At 54.4% G+C, this 17,195-nt stretch overlaps 1 protein-coding gene across 2 annotated transcripts; it reads left to right on the top strand.

Moving 5' to 3' along the window:
* Positions 1-377: 377 nt before the first annotated feature.
* LOC139355923 (SH3 domain and tetratricopeptide repeat-containing protein 1-like) lies at positions 378-13,327 on the top strand. 2 transcript variants are annotated; one of them, XM_071068628.1, is made up of 7 exons: positions 446-1,949; positions 3,246-3,426; positions 4,613-4,763; positions 8,031-8,153; positions 8,861-9,017; positions 9,981-10,177; positions 12,943-13,327. In XM_071068628.1, exons 1-6 carry the CDS (start codon positions 1,922-1,924, stop codon positions 10,082-10,084), a joined length of 744 nt encoding a protein of 247 aa, XP_070924729.1. In that variant the 5' UTR covers positions 446-1,921; the 3' UTR covers positions 10,085-10,177; positions 12,943-13,327. The 2 variants fall into 2 exon arrangements, with proteins under 2 accessions (XP_070924728.1, XP_070924729.1); XM_071068627.1 differs by lacking the exons at positions 8,031-8,153; positions 8,861-9,017; positions 9,981-10,177; positions 12,943-13,327 and having other exon boundaries at positions 378-1,949; positions 4,613-6,856.
* Positions 13,328-17,195: the final 3,868 nt, after the last annotated feature.

The raw sequence follows: 17,195 nt of genomic DNA, 5'->3' as shown, positions 1-17,195 counted from the left end.
GCACCAGACAAAGATGTTGATTGAAGCGATTTAAAAAAACTTTCTGAGTTCAGATTTTACACCAATATTTAGAAAATCAGCAAAGGAACTTGGAGGAATGTTCTCAGGCATCCAGTTCAGCCCCCTACCCACATTGTCATAAAATCCGAGTGTGTGTACAGGGAGATGCATTCCTTTCTGTTCTCATCACAGAGCCTTCCCTGGCTCTGCACCTGCCTGTCATGTGCGTCCGTGTGAAGAGACCACCAAACAGGCTTTGTGTGAGAAATAAAGCAGGGTGGGGCCATTTTATAGGATTTGGGTAGGTAAAGGAAAATTACAGTTCAAGGGGGGTTGTTCTCTGGTGGGCAGGAGTGGGGGTCACAAGGTGCTCAGTGTGGGAGCTTTTTGAGCCAGGATGAGCCAGGAAAGGGAATTTCACAAGATAATATCATCAATTAAGGCTAGAACCGGCCATTTTCACTTCTTTTGTGGTGGAATGTCATCAATTAAGGTGGGACAGGGCATTTGCACTTCTTTTGTGATTCTTCAGTTACTTCAGGCCATCTGGGCATATACGTGCAAGTCACAGGGGATGCGATGGCTTGGCTTGGGCTCAGAAGCCTGACATTGCCCTGTTCCCTACCTTCCCTAGCTTTTCCCTCCTGTGCGGTTCTCTCACAAAGTGAATGGCCTCAGCCACAGCTTCTCTGCAGCTGCATCAGACTGTGGCGACAGGAGTGGTGGCTGCTGCAGGGCCTGCTGTCCCCACGGAGCCCAGTCTTGCTTGCCGCTACAACCTGGTCACCATTTTGCCCCGAAAGTATGTAATTCTACAGAATGAGAGCCCACATGCTGGGGATGGAGGCGTCTTTATCACGGTGCTCTGCATATTTTAATCTTGGGTGGAAAGTGTGGAAAAGTATGTGATACCTGTGGTTGGATGTCAGAAGGACGTTGTGAACTTGATGTGGACTGAGGATGTTAAGGTGCAACAGGCACCCCGGCTTCATTAAATGAGACTTCCCCATCTCCCTGCCAGGCACGCGCAGGTGTATGGCCACGTCTTATGTGTTATTCTTATCTAGAGTGCGCCTTGTCGTCATGCTTAACATTACATGATGATATTCTGCCTCATAGAGTAGGTCCCAAACCGCATTCAACACAGAAATGTACTCTTGCTATTCTACATAGAAAATGCTTTCATATACCAAGTGGGAGAGCAGTCCTAAAATCTGGGCTGGAATCGCAGAAGGAAGGCATTGGAAAGCAACAGATTCCCTAGTCCAAAGCTGGTTTTTGATGAACCTAGAAACAGGACCAAGAGAAGTGAATTTGCCTAAGGCCCTGACAGTGTCTCACGGTAGCATCTGAACCTAGCAGTTTCTTGACCTATTTCTTTAAATGATTAGTCATGCTTCCTCTGATTCCTATATAAACATTCATTTATATAATGTTCATTCTTCATTCATTCTTTTATATTCATTTATATAATGTTCCTCATTCATTCTTTTGTTTCAGTGAATTATTGCAGTGCTACCACGAAACAGTATTTGAGTCAAAATGTGGCAGTGTTGATCCCTTCCCAAGGATTTTATTTGCACAGTTTTTCAAAGTTGTGCTTACAGTTTCTTGTTGGTTACAAGGTGTCCTTTCAGAAGCCAATTGTGTGGTGTATTTACATTGATTGTTGGAGGTAGTTTGTTTAGAACCTACTTCGAGTGGCTGGCATGGGCCTGGGGGACAGTGACAGCTGCCTGCTTCATGGGCAGAGATGAAGTAATTGCTTCCTGGGAAGTACCATCCTCCTGGCCACACTCTCCAGCCCATTTCATTTGTGTTGGCTTCCTTGGCATCTGCACGTTTCTGGCTTCATGTGAGTCTCATTTATTTAAGCGTATGACTTCAGGCTGTGGGGAAGAATGGGCATTTTAGCACAGAGATGCACAAAAAGGAACAACTGGCTAAATGTGAGTGAAGACATTCTTAGGGGGGTTTCATTTCTTTTATTCTGTAACAGGCAGTCTGGGAAGCAGTCTGGACACGTGGCCTGCGCTGTCACAGTTCCTCCTTGCAGGATTGCAGATGTTTGGAGATTATAGTGATAACTGTTATCATTGAGAATGTCATTCTCGCAGGCTCTAATAAGTCAGGATGTATTCAGTGTTAATTTGTTAAAGACAACTGTATTTCTAGCCAAATCCATGTGAGACGTTTCTCCTGGCATTGTTGCTGGGGGGGGGAGGGGGGTATTCCCGTGGCTTAGTCTTAGGGAAGCACACGCCTTTGAATACTGCTGAAGCTGAGAGTACCCAAAGCGCACCGGAGTACTTTTGCCATATGGGGTGTTAGTCACTGATACACATCTCAGTCAGACCTGATGGATTCTTGACCCCTTCCTTTTTTAATTTTTTAATTTTTAATTTTAATTTTTGATTTTTAAGAGCACAACCCCTCAGGTGGCCACCATGAGTCTCTGGTGTTTTCAGTTGGCTGCAGCCTATTTGCCATCTCTGGTTCAAACATATTCAAAGCCTGATGATGCTTCCCTCTGTTGTTCTTCTGCTGTGTGACCTCCGCACCCGTGGGTGCTTGAGAGGACTGTGTATTCAGCTGTTGTTGGGTGGCACGTGTAACAGATGTCCATTTGGCGTACCTGGTTTCCTGTGTTAATCTCCGGAATGTTTCTGGCACTAGAAAATCAGAAACTTTCCACCGTTCCCAGCACCCTGGCTTTGGGAGAGGCCAGTGAGCGTGTGGTTTGGGAGCCTGGTTGCATGAGAGAAGCATGTGTGGGAACGCCATGGCCCGGCTTTGAACCCCATTCCCCCAACATGATGCCGTGTGTGGCAGACATGACGCTTGGCTTTGCTCTCTCAGGGTTCCATCTGCGACAGGGTCTACTTGTGCCCCTGGCCTCATCAGCTTAGGCTGAAGGCGGCCCTGGTCCTGGCCAGAGGGGCTTTGTGAAGCAGAAATAGATGGCCTGGTGCAGGGGCCGAGCCTGGCCAGGACCTCGGCCCTGGGAGTTGTAAAGAAGGCCGGCCTCTACCGTGAGCCTCTGCACCAAGGTGTGCCCATGTGACTGTGTGCTCGGCGTCTGCCCTGGCACGGGTGCATGGCCTGTCTGCGCTCAGTCTCCCCGCCTATGGGGCCCAGGCTCACAGAGGTGTGAAAGCGGCAAGCACGGCGCAGGGGCCTCAGAGCCGAGCCAGCCTCGCTTCGATGCTGGGAGACTAACGTCTTCCATTTTGTCTTCTGCCCAGGCCAGTTGCGGGCCGTTCACCGGCTGTGCTACTTCTATAGCACCGTCATGCCCAGCGAGGCCCAGTGTGTCATCTACCATGAGCTCCAGCTCTCCCTGGCCCGCAAGGTGGCCGACAGAGTGCTGGAGGGGCAGCTCCTGGAGACCATCAGTCAACTCTACCTGTCCCTGGGCACCAAGCGGTAAGGGCTGGTTTTGCAGTGGTGGAGGTGGGGGTGGGCAGGGCAGGGCAGGGAGGGGGGCACAGGGAAGCTGGCCCAGGACCCCAGCAGCCCCTCTCCTTTTGATCATTTGGTTCCTTGGCATCAGATGTTTTGAGCTGGTGGGCCTGGGGTCATCCCAGGGCTGCTGCTGGCCCGTGAGTCCCAGCTTGAGCCTCCCTTGTTGGGTCAAAGGTCATCTCAACCCCAGCAGAGGCAGTACGTGCACTCTGGGCTGTTCTTCCTACTATGGTCAGGTGGCTTTTGTCATCTGACCTCTGCCTGCCCCGAATCTTCACTCCTGGCCTTCATCTGTCCCCTTAAATGTGACCACAGCAGCCACCTGTGGCTTCTCTCCCACAGAAGACAGAGCCAGTTGTGTCACCTGCTTCCCTGTGGCAGGGTTTCAAGGTCTCACGTCCCATATGTGGTCTACTCGGCTTCCCCCAAGCATCCTGACCTGATGGGGTAACCATGGCCCTGGCCACCCCACCCACAGGGCCCAGTGACATTGCTGCAGTCACACCCCCTCGAGTGTCAGACTTACTGAGAGAGCAGGGAAGGAGCCAGATTCCATGGGGACCCGGGAGACTGCCTCCAGTCTTGGTCTCAGGTTCACAGAAGGAAAATGGGCCAGTGTGCTAGAGCCATGCTTCTCAAAGTGTAGTCCCTGGACCCGTAGAACAGCATCCATGTCACCTAGGAGCTTGTGGCAAGTGGGAGTTCTAGGGCCTGCCCCAGGCCTGTGGAGCCGGAAGCTCTGTGGGCAGGGCCAGCAAGCTATAAGGACTGGCCTCCGGGTGACTGTGATGCCTGCACACCTTGAGAACCATCGGCCCAGATAGCCCCTGAACACTAACGGCTCCTGGTGCATCTGGAGAAGACACAGGCCATGTCTGGGAGGCAGGGGAGATGGACTAGCACACTCCTTCTGCCACAGGGCAGCATGATGCTCGATTCCCTCTGAAGGATGTCCCTCATCTTTTCCATGCCATGTGTGTTCACCCTGGCCCTCCCAGCAGCCTGGGAAGAGCAGAACACTGCACACACAAGAGGGCCGTTCCCAGTCCGCACATTCCAGATTCATCTGTCACCAGACCCACGGGAGGAGGCAGACTGGTTCCAGGAGGATGAGAGCCCTTGTTCTGACACCTGTGTCTGATTCCAGGGCCTGCAGATCCGCTCTGGACTACACCAAAGGAAGTCTGGGGATTTTCATTGACCTTCAGAAGGAAGAGAAGGAGGCGCATGCCTGGCTGCAAGCAGAGAAGATCTATTACATCCTGCGGCAGAGCGAGCTGGTGGACCTGTACATCCAGGTGAGTGGCAAGGGATGCAGGAGGACCCCTGTGCTGTTCACTCTCCATCCACCCATCCATTCATCCTTCCATCATCTATTTACCTGCTCATCCTTCCATCCATCCATCCATCATCCATCCATCCATCCATCCATTCACCTGTTCGTCTTTCCAAGCATCCATCCATCTATCCATCCATCATCCATCCCTCCATCCATCCATCCATCTATCATCCATCCATCCTTTTATCATCCATCCATTCACCTGTCCATCCACCCATTCACCTATTCGTCCATCCATTCACCTGTTTGTCCATCCATCCATCCTTCCATCTATCTTTCCATCATCCATCCAACTGTTCATCCTTCTATCCATCCATCCATCCATCATTCTTCTGTTCACCTCTTCGTCCATCCATTCACCTGTTCGTCCATCCTTCCATCCATCTTTCCATTATCCATCCAACCATCTTCCATCCATCCATGATCCATCCATTCACCTATCCATCCATCCCTCCATCCATTCTTCCATCCTTCCATCATCCATTCACCTGTTCATTCTTCCATCCATCCGTTCATCCATCATCCATCCATCCATCTATCATCCATCCATCATCCATTCACCTGTTCATTCTTCCATCCATCCATTCATCCATCATCCATCCATCCATCTATCATCCATCCATCCTTCCATCATTCATCCACTCGCCTGCTCATCCTTCCATCCAGCCATCCATCCTTCCTTTAGCATCCATCCATTCACCTGTTCATCCTTCCATTCACCTGTTCATCCTTCCATTCACCTGTTCATCCTTCCATTCATCCATCCATCCATCCATCCATCCATCCATCCATCCGTCCATCCATCATTCATCCATTTTTATCATCCCTTCATTCAGCCACCATCCATCCACCTGTTCGTCCATTCATCCATCCATCCTTCCATCATCCATCATTCATCCCTCCATCCATTTATCCATTCATTGATATATCCATCCATCCATCTATCATCCATCTATCCTTCTATCATCCATCACACTCACCTCCTGTTCATCCTTCCATCCATCCGTTTATCCATTCATTCATCCATCCATCCTCCCATCATCCATCCATCTTTCCATCATCCATCCTTCCATCATCCATCCATTCATCTGTTCATTCTTCCATCCATCCATCCATCATCCATCCATCCATCCATTTATCCATTCATCCATCCATCATCCATCCAGCCATCATCCATCCATCTGTCCATTCATCCATCCATCCTTTTATCATCCATCCTTTTATCATCCATCCATTCATCATCCATCCATTCACCCGTCTATCCATCCATTCACCTGTTGATCCATCCATCCGTCCATTCATCCTTCCACCAACCATCCATTCACCTGTTCATCCTTCCATCCTTCCATCCATCGACCTGTTCATCTTTTCATCCATCCACCTGTTCATCCTTCCATCCGTCCAACTGTTCATCCTTCCATCCATCCACCTGTTCATCCTTCCATCCATCCACCATTCATCCATCCGTCATTCATCCATCCATCACACTCACCTCCTGTTCATCCTTCCATCCATCCATCATTCATCCATCTATCCATTTATCCATTCATCCATCCATCCTTCCATCATCCATCCATTCATCTGTTCATCCTTCCATCCATCCATCATCCATCCATCCATCTATCCATCATCCATCCATCCATCATCTGTCTATCTGTCCATTCATCCATGTGTCCATCCATCTGTCCGTTCATCCATCCATCATTCTTCCATCCTTTTATCCATCCATTCACCCGTCTATCCATCCATTCACCTGTTCATCCATCCATCCGTCCATTCATCCTTCATTCATCCATCCATTCACCTGTTTATCCTTCCATCCATCCATCATCCATCCACATATCCATTTATCCATTCATCCATCCATCCATCATCCAACCATGCTTCCATTATCCATCCATGCTTCCATCCATCCATCATCCATCCACATATCCATTTATCCATTCATCCATCCATCCATCATCCAACCATGCTTCCATTATCCATCCATGCTTCCATCATCCATCATCCATCCATCCACCTGTTCGTCCTTCCATCCATCCATCATCCATCCACCCATCCATCCATCCATCCATCATTCATCCATCCACCCACTAATCTACCTATTAATCCACCCCTCCATTCATCTGTCTGTCCATTGGTTTATCCATACATTCGTCTATCCACCATCTAGCCATCAATATGCACATACATCATCTACCCTCCACCCATCCATGCATTATCTACCCACCCATACATACATGCAGACATACACACATCATTCCACCCACCCACCCATCCATCCATCCATCCATCCACCCATCCGTCCGTCCATCCACCCATCCGTCCGTCCATCCATTCATCCGTCCATCCATCCATCCATCCATCCATCCATCCATCCATCCATCCATCCCAAAATTAATCTATCCACACACCCATCCATCCATCCATGTGTCTACATCTCCTCATCCATTCATCCATCCATCCACTCATTCCTAAGCCACTGCTGAGCACCTGTTGTGTGCCTTTTCCCTCCCTCCAACTGGTTCCTGCACATCCTCCCCCAGTGGCCAGCATCTTCTCCCTGAGGGCAGAGGCGCGGCCCCTCACAGTGCCCAGCACCTGCTGGTGTACAGCACATGCTCAAATAATGTGACCACTCAGTTAACACACAGAAGAACTTGCTCCAAGCGACACGTGGCACATCTCCTGACAAAATGAATCTATCATAGTGGCTGTTTTCAGAGGCTTTCCCAAACACAGTGTGATCTGGAACAAATTGTGAAGCCCACGAGCCTGGTGAAGCTTTCATGATTGAGCACCTGCTATATACCTCCTTGAGCTGAGGAGAGGGATCAAGAGCTCATGGCCAAGAGGGGACCAGGCCCACCCACAAACACTGTTGATGTGGCAGGGATGTGGCAACCCAGAAAGGAGCCAGGGGATGGGCTCCCAGCAGTCTGGGGGCCACGGAGACTGGTTTGAGTGCAGGGGAAGTGGGCTAGGCCTAGCCCTGGTGGTAGGATTCACAGGTGTTGGGCTCCTGGGCTGCAGCTGCTCAGTCACCTCCTGGCACTCAGGTGCATCAGTTCATTGTCCTCATGCCAGTGGTGGGGGCAGCCCTAATGCACAGGGTCTGCAAAATGCTCAGGTGTACCTGTAGTGTGTGAGAGGAAGGAGGCTGGCAAAGGTGGGCGTGGCCACCTCGCCAGATTTGGGTCTTGAGGGAACTTCTGTCTCCTTTCAGGTGGCACAGAATGTGATCCTGTACACAGGCGACCCCAAACTGGGGCTGGAGCTGTTTGAGGCAGCTGGAAACATCTTCTTCAATGGGGCCTGGGAGCGGGAGAAAGCCGTGTCCTTCTACCGGGTGAGCTGGCCTGTGGGCTGATGTGGGTGGGCCTCAGGGGAGCACCTGGAGGGCTGAGGCACAGGTGTGGCAGGGCAGAGGCCTCCCACCTGGAGGCGGGGCCGCCCATGCACATGCTTAGTTTCCAAGTGGTCTCACCGGGAATGATATTGACCATGCCCCTGCCCGGGACAAACATTTGGGGCCTGGATGTGACAATGGCTCTACCCTTGTACCTGATGATCTCAAGCAACCGTGAGCTGGAAGTTCTGTCCCCATCTTCCAGATGAGGAAACTGAGGCTCAGAGAGGCACAGGGACATGTCAAAGGACACACAGCATGTCAGTGGGAGGCCCAGGTCTGCTTGCACCCCGAAGTGGGACGGCTTCTCCCTTCCTCTGAGCTCACGGTGTGGCTCAGCCCTGGGCACAGATAAATGTGGTGTTTTTAGAGCAGAGAGGAGTGCTGGCTCCCCCCAGTCAGACCCCCTGGTGCCCAGGTGGGAGAGGCTGGTCTGAGGCTGCTGGGTGTAGCTGGATGGGCCTCAGGTGACTCTTCAGTCCCCAACTTGGGTGTCTGAACTGTGTGTTATCCCAGAGCACAGAGCTGTGTGGAGGTGCAGGGGTAGCTGGGGCGTGGGAAGCTCCAAGCACATGTTTGAGCTCTGAGGAGGGCGCTGGGCAAGGTGGGTGCTGCAAGAAACCTGACCCCACCTGCATGTGTGGTAGGACCGGGTCCTGGCCCTGGCAGTGACTACGGGCAACTGCAAGGCGGAGCTGCAGCTACAGCTGTGCAAAAAGCTGGTGGCACTCCTGGCCACACTGGAGAAGCCCCAGGATGGCTTGGAGTTTGCCTACATGGCCCTAGCACTCAGCATCACTCTGGGTAAGTCCCCTGAGCCCCCACCCTGCCAGGACCCACACTTTGCCAGAGCCCAGCCTCCAGGTCTGCAGGGCAGGAGCTGAAACAGCTGCTGGATTTTCCTGGTCTCCTGTCCAGGCAGGCAGATCTGCCCAACTGGCTTCCCTGTCTGGCTGTGGGGCACAGCCTGAGGTCTCTCACGCAGTGCAGAGCTCCCTGCCTGACTGAGCTCTGTTTCCTCTGCCTGTTCCCGCTGCTGACCACAAGGGCCGCCCAGTGTGCCCTCTGCCTTCCAGATATGCCAGGCATCTCGTTGGTCCCTGTATGTGCCAGGCTGAGTGGCACATTCCCTTTCTCTTGTGCCCTTCCCAACCTCATCAACCACACGGCTCTCTGGCTGATAAAATCCCAGTTCCCCTTCCAGCAGTCTGCCCCTTAAGGCTGGGCATCCCCTGGTGCTGTGCCAGGGTCATCTGTCCCCCTCCAGAGACAGGGAACCCTAGGCAGGCCGCATGCCCCAGCACCTTGTGCCCCGTGGCCCAGTACACAGTAGGTGTGCAGCTGACTCCCCAAAGTAGGGGGCTCTGATTGTGACACACGCAGGAGGAGTCGGATGTCACGTCTGTGGGTTGCCTGGAGCCGGGGTGCCCGGGAGCACCTGGACTGCATGGCTTTTGGGCTCCCCTGGTTAAAACCAGTGAGCAAAGGCAGGTGGCTATGTGTAGGCACAGAGCTGGGCCATCCAAGTCCGACTTTGCCAAAGCCTCACAGTAGACAGGGGCAGGCCTTATTAGTTCTGCTTTGCAGATGGGAAAGTGAGTCTGGGAACCTGGAAGGGACTGGCCAGAGCTGCCCAGGCGACCGCAGGTGCCTGGAGGCAAGCCGGGTGTGCTGCCTGGGGTCTGCATACCTGCTCCTGAGGGGCCTGTGCCCTCCCTGCCCCAGGGAGCCGCGTCCTCACACCTGCCCCTTTGGCCTGCACCCCAGGGGACCGGCTGAACGAGCACGTGGCCTACCACCGGCTGGCCGCCCTGTACCATCAGCTGGGCCAGGGCAAGCTGGCGGAGCACTTCTACCTCAAGGCCCTGTAGCTCTGCAACTCGCCACTGGAGTTGGACGAGGAGACCCTCTATTACGTGAAGGTGTATCTGGTGCTCGGTGACATCATCTTCTATGACCTGAAGGTGGGTGGGGATGGGCAGGGCTCGGGGTGTTCCCGGCCCCCTTGGAGTGGGATCTCTACCCAGACCCAGAGGCCTGGGTTCCAGCCTTCCTTAGGAATGGCCCAGTGGCCTCCCTGGAGCTCTGCACGTGTCTGGAGCAACCGGCAATGTTAGCAGATACAACCCAGCTCCCAAGCTGGCCAGGCCCCACCCTCAAGAACTCAGTCTCAGCCAGGGAGGCTGACACATGAGTGGGCAATGGTGGCCTCTGGGTGAAGAAGGGGGATTGTAGTCAGGGGGACCCTCCTGGAGGAGGTGACACCAAAACTGAGTCTTGACAGTCAAGTGTCAAGTTGCATTTAACAAAGAAAACAGGGTCGGGAGAAGGACATTTCGGAGGATGGCATCATCCTCACATTGAATCCACGTTGCAAGATCCAACCCAAATCCTGGCGCCTCCTCTAGGAAGCCTGCCCAGGGTGCCAGCCTGCACTGAGCAACTCCTTCCTGGAGTCCCGAGACACCTTGAACCTTCACATCACCCAGGAAGGGTGGGGTGGGACCAGTGTCTTACCATCGGGTTCACAGACAGGGAAACCCCAGCTCAGGGCAGGTGCAGTGGGGCGGGGCCCCAGCCAGCCAGGCTGAGGCCTTGCTGGGTCGGGTCTGTCTGGAGCGGAGGTGCTGTGCTCCCTCTGCCCCCAGCCCTGCAGGGGTGGAGAGCTGGGACTGTCAGACTCAGACCTGGCATGTCTCCACCCCTGTGCCCAGCAGGCACCGCCCCTCCTCAGCATCGCACCGGCACCGCATCAGTGCTCCTTATGGGCTGAGGGGCCAGGGCACTCCAGTCCAGGGGCGGAGATCTTGGGGTCCTTAGAACAACATGAGGAGCTGGGGCAGCCCTAAGACCCCGCCCCGTATCCCCCACCGCAGGCCTGGGGCTGCCCGGGAGGCCCCCGCCCAGTGCTGGCGACACCTGGTGGTCAGAAGTGGTCCCTGTGGCCTCCCAAGTCCCAGCCAGACAGGGAGGTTCCAAGTGTCAGACCCAGAGGGACGCTACTCACCGCTCAGGGGCTCGCCTGGGACCCAGGGAGACGGGCCTCCCAGAAGAGGCCTTTATCTCTCTTGGTCAAGCCTGCCGCCCACTCCGCCTGTCCAGGAGGAAGGAAAGGGCCAAGTAGTACCTGAGAGGCCAAAGTCCACGGTTGGGGTTGAGGGGCAGAGGCCTCCTTCACCTCCTTCCCATGCACAGCCCTCTGGGCCTCATCGTGACTATGCTGTCAGCGCAGGCCAGCTTCCCACAGGGAGGCCCCCTTGGAATTCCCCAAGGGCGGCTGTCTTTCCAAGGCTACACCCTCCTCCTTGTATAGGAGGCTCTGGACCCAGGGCCCAGAGGAGTAGGAGAAAACGCCAGGCTGCATGGGGCCTGGAAGGCTGGCAGAGAGGCGGGGTAAATGGGCATCTTTGCAGATTGCCTCTAAAATGGGGTCCCCTTTAGTGTACACGTGAGAGAGAGCCCTGGAATAGGGAAGATTAGGTGTGTCCTGGCTCAGCCTGCCACTCACTAGCTGTTGCACACACTACAGGCACATGGAAATGCCCACGCAAATGCACACGGGCACAGGCACGCACACACACAGGTGCACACACGCACACACAGGCATGCACACAGGCACACACACAGGGACACGCACACACAGGCACACAAACACGCACAGACACACACAGAGACATATGCATTGGCTGGCTCCTTCCTGTTTAGTTGGGATGCCCCCACCCCTTCAGGAAGCCTTTGCCTTCCACCCCCGGCTGAGTCTGGGGCCTCCTGGGCCCCCCACAGGCTCCTGGGCTTCCCTCTGCCACAGCCCGGGCCACCCTGTGTGGTCAGTGTTTACTCCCAGGTCCCTCAGACTGGGAGCAAGGACGTTAGGCTGAGCCACGCACCCAGCACAGAGTCCAGTGTTCGGCTGGGCCGGGGACATTGGATGAGCAGTGGCGGTGACTCGGGGCCTTCTCACGCCCCTGCTCCGTGTGTGGGGTGGGGCAGTGGGGGAATGGACTTGCTGCATCTTGGACTTTGTCCTTGACCCTGGGAGCCATCTTGAGATGGTAAAGAGGGACAGGCCAGGCATGGGTCTTAGAGAGGTTCCTTGGGTGGCCCCATGTGGAGGAGGCGCCGGGGAGAAGCCGGGTGGGGGATGGGAGGGTGAAGGAGGAGGTCTGGGAGGCGGCATCCCAACCCAGGGATGGTGAGTTTGGGCCAAAGATGCATTGAAAATGGGAGTGGATGTCTGGGGAGTCACACTCCGTCAATATTTCAGGGAACATTGCCAGAGAGGACACCTGTGAGATGGTTTTGTACCTGGCCTGTCCCGTGGAGGGCCTGGAAATGGTCAGCATGGACAGGGGCCAGAGGGGAGCCTGGGTCACTCAACGCTGTGCCCCTGCTGTGGCTCGGAGCCACGGGTCCTGCATGGAACTCTCAGAGCAGGCAGGATCTGTCCTGACCTCAGCCCATGGGGAAAGCAGCCACTGCCTGCGGAGAGGGTGACACTGGGGCAGGACGGTTGGGGTGAGTGGGGCGTAGGGGCAGTCAGGAAGGCTTCCAGGGGTGTCAGGGTCGTCCCCACTTCCTGCAGCTGAGACCACAGCAGTGTAACAGGTTTCGGGGCTCATGGGGTGAGCCAGCATTGGCTGGACATGTGGAATGACCTGGAGAGAGGAACGGCCTCTGGGAAGACGGGCTCCGAGTCCCCCTTTTGCTGAGCATGACCTGTCCCCTTCAGGACCCGTTTGAGTACTACCAGCTGGCACTGGCAGCCGCCGTGGACCTGGGCAACAAGAAGGCACAGCTGAAGATCTACACGCGGCCGGCCACCATCTCCCACAACTTCCTCCTGGACCGTGAGAAGTCGCTCCTCTTCTACCAGAAGGCCAGGACCTTCGCCACAGAGCTCAACGTCCGCAGGGTCAACATGCCTCCTCTGCCACTCTGCGGGTGGGCCCCCTGGTTGGCCCCCAGCCACCCTCGCTGAGGACAGCATCCGAGGGAGTGGGTTTTGTGCAAGAAGGATCGTCTCCTCCCTCTCCTGGTGTCTCCCGTGGCTCATTTTCTGGGAAATGGGGCATGAAAGCAGGGTTCAAATAGCAATAAATTTTTCTTTGCAATAACCTACCGAAGTCCCCAGGGCATCCTTCCCTGTGTGCTTCCTGGGCTGTGTCTAGGGGCCAGCTCCTTCCCTGGTGGCAGCCCTCTGATCTTGGGGATGAGAAGGACCGTGAGTCCAACAGACCTGGGCCAGGTCACCATGAGCCTCGGTTTCCTCGGTGGCCAGAGGGGAGATGGTGGTGGAACTCTCTGGGCAGCTCCCTGCTCTCCCTGCTCAGAGCTTTTGCTGTAGGTCTCGTGCCGCCCTTGCCTTTATCCTTCAGGCCACTGTGCCCAGATGTGGGGGCTGCTAGTGTCCCTGTTCGCCATTGAAGAAATAGAGGCACAGAGAAGTTAGGTGTCTGGCCCACCGTCACACAGCAGCAGGTGGGGGCGGAGAGGCAGAGCCCAGTACACTGACCACCACACCACCCTGCCAGCCTGCAGCCAGGAAGGTGTCCCCCATTAGGACCCAAGGTCAGCTCCTGGACCTCTCTTGTGGTGTCAGGAGAGCCACAGGCCAGTGACGGTGGCCCCGGGGATCCCTCACTCAGTGTCCTCTGCTCCCAGACTTGGTTGGGCTGAGCCTGGCCAGTCCCACCTCTGGCCACTGGTCAGCCCTGTGGGAAGTGAGATGCAGGGATCTCTGCCTGTGTAGATGCTGCTGCCAAGTATTGAAAGCTTTGTCTGGGCTGCCCCCAAGCCATCCCCACATACCCCTCCCCTTCCGGTCCCCGGCCCTCATCCCAGTCCCTGGAATCCCAGGTTTTCCTTGTTGGAATCTCTTGGCCTTAGGGAACACAGCTCACACGGTCTCTTTGCCAGTTTACGGCAAGAAAACCGAGGTTCAGAGACTGTGGGTGTCCCACGTGATTCTCACATACACTGCACTCTCCCAGGCCCCTCTTTTAAACACTTTAAATGAGGTGACATTCACATCGCATGCAATGAACTATTTCAACGCGAATAATGTGGTGGCATTTGTGCATTCACAGTCCTGTGCAACCACTCACGCCATCTACTTTCAAAATGTTTTCATCTCCCCAGAAGACACCTCCCATCCTCACTAAGCTGTTACCCCTCCTTGGTATCCCCCAAGCCCCTCGTTTAATGGAAGGGGAAACTGAGGCCCGGAGAGAGACTTGCCAGTGGGCGGAGCTCTGATCATAAGGAATCAGGCACCTATCTGCTGCTTCAGTCCTGGGTTGGTTTTCCACCCAGCAGAGGTGACAGAGCCAGGAGGTTCTGGGAGCGCCACAGGTGTCACTAGTTCAATCCTGGGTTGGTTTTCCACCCAGCAGAGGCGACAGAGCCAGGAGGTTCTGGGAGCACCACAGGTGTCACTGGTTCAGTCCTGGGTTGGTTTGCCACCCAGCAGAGGTGACAGAGCCAGGAGGTTCTCGGACCCCAAGCTTGCAGCCAGAGCCCTGCCCCGAGCCTCCCCACCTGGGGGCAGCAGAGAGCTTTCCAGAACCGGCCGCGGGACTGGCGGGAAGCAGCGGGTCAGAGCTGCTGACAAACCTCACGTGGACCCCAGATCGCTGTCTCTGTGGGTGGGGCTTGGGAATTGGAGAGGAGGCCGCATGATTGGAAACGTGAAGACGGCACGGCCTGGCTGGTGGAGCGGGAAGCGCCGTCACGTTGACTGAGGACACAGACCTCCTGCCCGCTGGGCCGGGCCTGCAGCCATTCTTCTCAGGGTGGGGTCCGCAGGTCCGGGTTGCTCTCGGCCCCCGACCTGCCTCAGAGTCCGGGGGGCTTTGGAACTGTGCCTTCCCATCTCCACCCACCCTGGCTGGTGCCATGAGGGGCCTGGATCCTGGGATCCTGTTCCTCTTGGGCAGCAGAGACTGGGGGACCAGAGGAGATGATGGGTCTTCAAGTCCCACATTCGAACCCCTGCCCACCACTGACAGTCTGGGGGTTCGAGATGAGGGAGTTGAGGTCTCTGAGCCCCAGTTTTGTCACCACTAAAATGAGGCCGACATACTGGGGCAGAGTGCCAGCCCCAGGGCTAACAGAGGCCTGTTTCCTACTGACAATCCCTCTTACTCCTAAAAACAGCTCCAACAACCACACACTAGGGAACGCTCAACCCAGGCCAACTTGTCAGAGGCACGTGAACCAGAGCGACTCCATCTTGAATGGGGGCTGGGTAAAGGGAGGCTGAGACCTGCTGGGCCACATTTCCAGGAGGCTAGGCATTCTTCGTCACAGGATGAGATATGAGGTCCCCACAAGATACAGGTCATAAAGACCTTGCTGATAAAGCAGGTCGCAGTAAAGAAGTTGGCCAAAGCCGCAAACCCAAGATGGCCACGAGAGTGACCTCTGATTGTCCTCACGGCTCATTATGTGCTAATTACAATGCGTGAACTGCTACAAGTCACTCCCACCAGCACCACGACAGTTTACAGATGCCATGGCAACATCTGGAGGTTACCCTACATGGTCTTGGAAGGGAGGGCAGAAACTCTCAGTTCTGGGAATTGCCCACCCCTTTCCTGGAACACTCATGAATAGCCCAACCCTTGTTTAGCGTATGATCAAGAAATAACCATGAAAATGGGCAACCAGCAGCCTTTGGGGCCACTCTGCCTATGGGGCAGCCATTCTTTTTTTTTTTTTTTTTGAGACGGAGTCTTGCTCTGTTGGCCAAACTAGAATGCAGTGGCATGATCTTGGCTCACTACAACCTCCGCCTCCTGGGTTCAAGCGATTCTCCTGCCTTAGCCTTCCTAGTAGCTGGGATTACAGGCACCTGCCACCACACCGTTAATGTTTTGTATTTTAGTGGAGACAGGGTTTTGCCATGTTGGACCAGGCTGGTCTCGAACTTCTCACCTCAGGTGATCCACCTGCCTCGGCATCCCAAAGTTATAGGATTCCAGGAGTGAGCCACTGCGCCCGGCCAGAGTAGCCATTCTTTTATTCCTTTTCTTTCCTAATAAAGTTGCTTTCACTTTATGGACTCACCCCGAATTCTTTCTTCCGTGAGATCCAAGAAACCTCTCTTGCTGTCTGGATTGGGACCCCTTTCCAGTAACAAACTTTCTTAACCTCTCAGACCCCTCGTCTCTTCATCTGTAACCAAAGACAAAGCCTCCCCCGAGGTTCCAACAGTGAGGAGAGAACACATGGGAAACGAGGGGCACAGAGTTGGTGTGCAGAACCAATATCACAGACTGGGTGTCAAGCCACTGTCATATTGGAAGTAATATCATGCTCTCCCCTACAAGTTATGAGGAACAATATCACAGGGGGGTGTGTACCTTCTCCGGTAGTGGGAGTAGTATCATCATCTCTTCCTTTACATGACAGGAACAATATCACAGGGTGGGTGTACACCCCGTGTGTTTTTGGAAGCAATGTCATTCTCTCTTGTTCTAGGTTTTATGATTCATATCACAGGTGGGGTGTACACATCATCCACTCACCCCCTGGATATCAGCAACCATATCACAGAAGAGGTGTCCACCCCCTTCGATACTGTCAGCCATATCATCTTCCTCCCGCCTGGATATTAGGAACAATACCCCGGGGTTGGGGGCGGTGTACACCCACTGTGATACCGAAAGTAAACTCAGCCTCTTTCCCGTTGGATATTAGGAACTATATCACAGGTGTGTGTGCACCTTCTGGGATATTGGGAGTACTGTCAGCCGCCAACCCACTGAATATTAGGGATAATATAGGGGGGACAGGGTGGTTACATCCCCTGCGATATTGAGAGCAATATTCTTCTCTTTCCCCTGTACATTAGGAACCACATCACAGGGGTATGTACACGTCCTTCGATATTGGGATTAATGTTATTGTCTCCCCCAACTGAACGTCAAAAACGATATGACAGAAGGGTGTACACCCCCTGCGATATGGCCAGTAATATCA

Source organism: Macaca nemestrina, chromosome 8, assembly GCF_043159975.1.
Source record: "Macaca nemestrina isolate mMacNem1 chromosome 8, mMacNem.hap1, whole genome shotgun sequence".
Classification (NCBI taxonomy): domain Eukaryota; kingdom Metazoa; phylum Chordata; class Mammalia; order Primates; family Cercopithecidae; genus Macaca; species Macaca nemestrina.
This window is presented reverse-complemented; position numbering and strand designations above follow the sequence as displayed.

Coding starts and splice junctions, on each gene's coding strand:
- LOC139355923 (XM_071068627.1), top strand. CDS start 1,922: ATGCACAAAAAGGAACAACTGGCTAAAT. Junction 1,950..3,245: donor AAAGGAACAACTGGCTAAAT/GTGAGTGAAGAC, acceptor TCTTCTGCCCAG/GCCAGTTGCGGGCCGTTCAC. Junction 3,427..4,612: donor CTGTCCCTGGGCACCAAGCG/GTAAGGGCTGGT, acceptor GTCTGATTCCAG/GGCCTGCAGATCCGCTCTGG.